Source organism: Aplysia californica, unplaced genomic scaffold (genome assembly GCF_000002075.1).
Source record: "Aplysia californica isolate F4 #8 unplaced genomic scaffold, AplCal3.0 scaffold00557, whole genome shotgun sequence".
NCBI lineage: Eukaryota > Metazoa > Mollusca > Gastropoda > Aplysiida > Aplysiidae > Aplysia > Aplysia californica.
The window spans coordinates 502,767-510,229 of record NW_004797827.1 but is presented as its reverse complement, the minus strand read 5'-3'; the positions used below and the strand labels follow the sequence as shown (position 1 = coordinate 510,229).

The window sequence follows — 7,463 nt, the reverse complement described above, 5'->3', positions numbered from 1 at the left end:
CAAACAACAAACTAACAAACTAACTAACAATATTTCCTCACGTATTCGGTGTGACAGCCTTTATCTGCACTAAATGAACGTTATACTATCCACGTGCTTCACTTTACTCTAACGAACAAACAAACAAAACAAACAAACAAACAAACAAACAAACAATTAAACAATATCTCTCCAGGTATTTAACATTCCATGACAGCCTTTGACTACTATTGTGTGCTTTTTTTCTTGCAGAAAGAAACAAATTTTAATGATCAAATAAACAAACGGCGCTCATATGACCGTATGCAGTTGAGAGCGCCGTAAAACCTTACTAAAACTAAACTAACTATTGCTTCTTTTTACTCATCATACAAACAACCAATCAAACAATCATTCAAACAAACATACAACCAAACAACCAGATAAGCAAACAAACTAAACTAACAATCAAACAAACAAACAATAGATTATCTCCCCAGATTTTCGGGGTGACGGCTTGCACCTACAAGCACTAAATGACAATATTATTGTTATTATGTGCTTCTTTTTACTCATCATACAAACAAACAATCAAACAAACAATCAAACAAACAATATTTCCCCAGGTATTCGGCAGACAATCAAACAAACTAAACTAACAATCAAACAATCAAACAAACAGACAAACAACCAGACAAACAAGCAAACTAACAATCAAACAAATAAACAATATTTCCCGAGGTATACCTTTACTAAATGACGTATTATGACGTGATTCCTTTTACTCATACAAACAATCAAACAACCAACCAACCAAACAAACAAACAAACAGTCAAATCAAACTAACAATCAAACAAACAATATTTCCCCAGGTATTCGGCAGACAATCAAACAAACTAAACTAACAATCAAACAATCAAACAATCAAAGAAACTAAACTAACAACCAAACAATCAAACAAACAATATTTCACCAGGTATTCGGCAAACAATCAAACAAACCAAACTAACAATCAAACAATCAAACACACAATATATCTCCTCAGGTATTCGGCAGACAATCAAACAAACCAAACTAACAAACAAACAATCAAACAAACAATATATCTACCCAGGTATTCGGCAGACAATCAAACAAACCAAACTAACAATCAAACAATCAAACAAACAATATATCTACCCAGGTATTCGGCAGCCAATCAAACAAACCAAACTAACAAACAAACAATCAAACAAACAATATATCTCCCCAGGTATTCGGCAGACAATCAAACAAACTAAACAAACAATCAAGCAAACTAAACTAACAATCAAACAATCAAACAAACCAAACTAACAAACAAACAATCAAACAAACAATATATCTCCCCAGGTGTTCGGTGTGACGGCCTTCACCTGCATCGGCGCCTACGTGTGGATGGCCATCGTGCTGCTGGTGTGGACCAGGGAGGTGGTCACCATCGAAGAGGCTGTCCTCACCTTCCTCTTCTTCCCCCTCCTCATAATCATCGCATACCTCGCCGACAAGGACTTCTGTCTGAAGAGAGGACGCAGAAAGAGGCAGCAGCAAGATTTTGTGGGCATCCCCATGAGTAAGTTCCCCCTTTGTTGATAAACGTGTACGTCTGTATTTCTGTTGCTGCTAAAGAGATCGCCATATTCTCATCAATATCGCTTTTATTTGTGTTTGTATGTCAAAAGTAATATAATATTAATTTTTAAGGCCGGTCTTAGCCTCTGAAACAGACGTTTATCCTTAAATCGCTAGTGTTATAAATAAGTGTTGTTGGGTTTTTTTTGGTTTGGGGGTGTTTGTGTGTATAATAATATATTTCATTATCTCCACTGCTAAGACAGGTTTAAAGGATATGTCCATCACACTGTAGTCTTTTTCTGTTGTTGTTTTTTCATCTTATTCGGTTGAGAATGCAGGATGTTTTCCTCAGAAGGAAGTAGTAATAAAGATCACTCAACGTTCATTTTTGCAAATTTTGTTTGTAGCCTGTGATATAACTTTCACGCGTTCACCAATCTGAGTTTTTATAAGGGACAAAAGTGTTTTTGTTTTGTTTTTGTTTTTTCTATGACACACATTAGCCACGGCTGGGGTGTTGAATCGAATTGCTTTCACTTCACTTCTTTCTTTTTTATTTACTTTATTCATTATTTATTCCTTTACTATGGAACCTATAGGAGAAGCGTATTCATTTCATCAAGGCACGACTAGTTTATTTTGTCACAAAAGTATGCAGACTTTGAGACCATGAGCAACGCTTCTGTGAAACAAACTAGTGGGGATAGAACGTAATACAACACCCAGGAAATATGTAGAAACAACAAACTAGCTAAAAGTAGACGCGCAAATTGTGATTATTCTAGGGTGTATCTAGTTAATTAACAATCAAGCATTTGTCATAATATCCATTATATCTGTGTATACATCTATTTATACGTTCGTCTGTCTATTGGTCTATTTTTAGTTGAGTTTGACGCCTTAGCTTGCTTTCAGTTACGCTCTGTCGTATCTGAAAGAAATTGCTAATAACCGAACTGTAAAAACGTAGAAAGTTTAAGACCACCCCTCTATGAAAATGTAGACTGCACTCTTTGCACCGATGTGTACCCATACTAGAAGTAAATGATGCAGGTTTGAAAGGATCAGAAACATTCATCATCTGTAGGTTGAAGTTGGAAGTTTCTCTTTCTCAACTCACTCTGTATGTAGGTTTGTCGTTATTATTAATTGGTTTGTAAATGTTTACCCTGGCACAAACAAGACTTATGTGTCTATTTGTGAAATGCAGAGGGTCGTCGACCGCTTCCAAACTTTTGTAGAGCTGAAACTTGGCAAGACGGAAGCAGATTGCAGTACCCCAAAAGCCTAAAGAATGAAACTTGGAAGAATATAGTCAGTAGATGCGGATGACAGACAAACTCCAATGAATTCGTATGCACCCTATCGTACCCAGTGCTTGGTAATACCAAAGATCGCACATAACAAGATAGTTCACTAGGCCCAAAACTTGTCCTCGGAAGTCCCCGCTTTGGTTCAGATGGCGCTACAGTCTTTGTTTTGAAGCTCTTTCGTTTCGTCAGAAGAAGAATAGGAATAGCACAGTTTGTTAGTTTCGTTTTTACTGTTTTTCACACAAGTATGGTAATTCTGTTTGCAAAGTCATCACTTTTTTTAAGAGGGCACCATCTGATTTTGAGGACACTTTTTTAATTGGTCCAAAGAGAGGAGTGAAATATCGTGTTGTTTTCGATCTTTGGTAAACCAATTGAAAATGTTTGGAGGGCTTTGGAGAAAAAGTCGACTTACCACAGTAGCCTGATAGCAGTGCGTACAGAAATACGATTAAAACAAATATGGCGCTGTGTGAAATGGTTTCAAAATGACAAGCACAGTTGTTGTTTTTATGGGGGGTTTTCTTAGGTCGTTCACTCAAAAAATATGTGAGGCAGCGTGGTGGAATCAGGCTCTCTCAAATTTTGGGCATGTAGAGTTATTGGTATCATCTTAAAGCTTGTTCACTTATCTTTATTTGGATGAAAAAAGTATCAATTTCTCTTGAATACAAGTCGAGATATTTACGAAAGAATGAGGTTGGGGTCTCCTGTTTTCAGAGGTAAAATTAGTGAGAAAATGACCGCCAAAGGTTAGTTATTTCCTTAGCTTAAGAGTCCGTGGTAACTGAAAATTTACATTTTCTGTGCCTCTAATTAACGTTTTTCAGGAAAAATCCACACAGAAATGAGTTTTTTAATGGGCATGAAAGGTGTTGAGTCAAAAAAAAAATTTAAGAAAAATTCACAAACCTGCGGAAAAATGCAAGTTTCTTCATTTTGATTATTTTGACGAGAGCCTGATTCCACCACACTGCCTCATATGTTCGGCGTATTTCTCTATTCAAGCGTAACCGAATATATATATTTTTTTTTTTCTTTTTTCCCTATCCTAATTGATGACTTGCCGGTAGATTTAAAATGAAATCTTGTTTAAGTCCTCCTTTTCAGTAGATTTTACGGGGTAAAAAAAAACAATAGATAATATAAAAAAGAGATACAAGAACGATAATTTTCTTTCGCTAGGGAAGATCTGCTTTTCTAGATGCTTTCCTGCAAACTGCATATCGTGGTCTTAAACTTTCTGCAATACCAGGACTCGTCAGAGTCGCCCCTTTCTTAGCCACAACTGTTGTTTTTCCGACATCCTTAAAGGGGGGGGGGGGGGGACCTCGCTCTTATTTTAAAGTGAAATGTGAGCAGTTGTTTCGAGTTGGTCTATTTTTTCTTTTCCTTTTTTTAAAGTTATTTTTTAAAATATATTTTAATCCACGGGGCGATTTTGAAAGAGGGAAAACCTCGCTCTTTTTTAAAGTGAAACGTTAGCATTTGTTTCGAGTTGTTGGTTGTTGTGGGGTTTTTTCTTTTGGTTTTTTTTTAAATATATTTTAATCAATGAGGTGATTTTGAAATATTAATAGCAACAACATCAACGTCAAAAATTACAACAGCAACTATAAGAACAGCAACAGTAACGTCAAGCGTGTAATGATGAGCGGATTTGCCCTCTGAGTTTCCTTCATCTTGGTTTATAATTACAATCCTTGCTACATCTATGTAGTATACAATTCTTTAGTAACTTTGAAAATTGAGAAAAAGAAAAATTTTCGTTTAAATGTTGTGTTTCCCTGAGTAACCTTTTATAAATCATAATATTCATACTGCTCTTACTATCAAATATGTATATCTACTTATATAATTCAATAGCAATAAGACTTCCAGCCTAACTTATTAAATACAATATATATTGTAACATCTATCTGTTATAAACTCAGTGTTGTGAACTAAAACCGTATACATCTATAAATAAATGCATGTCAGTTTGTATACTGTAATACGTATTAAGTACTCGGTGGAAACTGGCCAATGAAAAGCCAGAGCTCTAGTCACTGCTGCTTCAGGAGAGATGCATTGCCACTTTGTCCTTGACAGGTACAGACGGTAAAGCCGAGAATGGAAGGACAGGTTGTTATACAACGTTATGTTTATGCCTATGTTTAATGAACTGGGATTGTTACTCTTTGCTTTAAAGAACGTGTATTTACTGTTTATATATCATGCTTTTGCTGTTCTTTGTGTGTGTGTGGAAGAGAATAGAATGCCTTTCTTTTTATAGAATAGCGAGTTCTATATTTATTTTATTTTTGGATTTTTTTTCACTGATGAGCAGATTATAATTAATGTGCTGTTGTGTTCTGGCTTTGCTGTACCAGCTTTAGACTCTTAGTGTGTTTGCACTCTTACAGGGTGTGCTCATGATGTGCCTATACCTTGTCCAGGTGCAAACTTGCGTTGTCCTATCATTCGATTCGATTTCGGAATTTCAGTGAGAACTATAATTGTTATTCATTTTGTAATTGTTGTTGTCGTTGTTATTGTTGTTGTTGTTGTTGTTGTTGTTGTTGTTTTTATTGTTGTTGCTTTTATTGTTGTTCTTGTTGTAATCGTTCTTGTTGCAGTTCTCAGTGAGATTTCGAATAAAGTCATTTTAAAACTTAAAAAACGTAAATCAACCTTTGACTAGTCTGACAAGGTTTTTAGGCCATCGTGTGCTCACTCTATCGGTTTGTGCGCGAGCTATACAGGACTGCTGCTGATACCCATAGAGAGCACTGAGGACATGTACAACAGAGTTTTTGCACCAAGATTTAATGCCTCACTTTCCTCCCCTTACCACTTGCTGTTCTCCCGTAATCGTAATCGTTTGTCTGTGCCACTTCTGAAATCGTTTTGTCTGCCACTTCTGAAAGAAATAACATATATTCTCTTGTGGAAGCGAGGAGTAGGAATGTTAAGAAATACTGGTTGAAAAAGTGGGTTGGGGTGGGTGGGGGGGGGGTCTATTGTATTAGTATATGGTTTTACGGCGCTCGCAACTGCTAAGGTCATATGAGCGCTGGGGGTGGGGGGGATCTGCAACTCCTGGGTTCTGGGATGTTAAGTACAAAATGTATTTATTTGTTGGTTAGAGAGGTATGGTAGACGTGGCTTTATAATATGTCACATTCTGTTTCTTGGACTATTTCTAGCTCAAATATAATTAGATTAAATATATATTGTAGCTGTTTTTTGTGTTATTTTTTGTGTATGTACCAGAGGCAATGGAAAGAATTAGATCTGTATAAGCGTAGAGATACCCTCTGTGATTGTTTTAGTTCGTTTGCTGTTAGGAATTTTTGTTTTTTGTTTTGTAGGGATTAAAAAAAACATATCATTTTCACCTGACGTCTATCTGTCCGCACATTGTCTTTAATATTCTTTAATGGGTATTTTTAATTAACCTGAGGAGAGAAATGGGACCACACATAATAAAACTGCATGCCGCACAGGGGTACATTGACGACAGAAATGACGATAACTGTGAAACTTTTTAAATTATCTTCCTTTCTCTAGCATCAGTGTCCATAGCAAATGAACTCGAATTCTGTCTATGAATTTTATTGAGAAAAATAATTCAGGTTTCGACCCCCTCGCCTTCACCCTTCGCCTTTCTCCTTAGCCAATGGTTAAGGCATTACAAATGGAACAAACTTTATTGAACGTGACACAAACATTTTCTGCCATGGCTGTTCACTCTCACTCACGTCTGTTGCTTTCTGTGTAACTTTCTCTGACGTATGTTGTGTGTGTTTGTGTGCGGGACTACTCTGAGAAACTCGCATTTCCTGTTGAAAACCATTATAAACAAAACCGCGATTTTTTTTTATTCAAAACAATAATATCATTTAATTTTTATTTCACATGATATCTCAAAAACCTCTTTTACCCTTGGCATTAATAAAAGTCAATGAAGCTAGTTTTTGTTTTGTGTGAAAAGGTGAGAGCTCTTAATATGTTAGATGTACTGTCAATGAAGGCCACTCGTGTTGAGTCAAGCAGTTTATTACAACGGCATGCACTACTGAGTCCTTGGGGCGATTATAAAACTATAACTATAATGTTAACGTAGGCAAAGCGTTGTTTTTTGTTGGGGGGGGGGGTTCAAACAAAATACCTCAAAATACGATACCATATTGTAATACGACGAAAATTCAATCATTATTCAAATCTTAACTCGCGTTATTTTGACAATATTTATAAATAAAGGTTGGATAATACCCTACTGTCATTTTACAGGGTAAATTACGAGGGTAAATAAAAGTGGATGAGATTAATTTTTAGCGAAACAAGAAAATGAGATTTTGAGCTAATGCTTTTCCAGTAAATAATGGTGAGGTGACCACCACAGCTACGGAGGGTGAGGTGCAACCTGGTGAGTGCTTGCTGAGCGAGGGGAGACTGTTATACCCTCTCTTGTCTCTGGCGCATGGTTCAAATCTCTCTACTTTTTTGCATCATTCTTCTCTGAGCTGAGCATGCAGTCATATCTATTTTGAGGGGGGGCAGGCAGAGACGGGTGTGTGTGTGTGCATGTGTGTGTGTGTGTGTGTGTGTGAGAG

The 7,463-nt window shown here is 36.5% G+C and overlaps 1 protein-coding gene across 1 annotated transcript in view; it reads left to right on the top strand.

The window, feature by feature from the left end:
- LOC101855973 (sodium/calcium exchanger 3) overlaps window positions 1-7,463 on the top strand; it is a gene marked incomplete at its 5' end in the record, with an annotated part of 35,431 nt that overhangs the window by 4,213 nt on the left and 23,755 nt on the right. Inside the window, 2 exon segments of the mRNA XM_035972012.1 lie at window positions 1,331-1,550; window positions 4,957-4,989. Coding sequence (XP_035827905.1) covers window positions 1,331-1,550; window positions 4,957-4,989 — 253 coding nt within the window.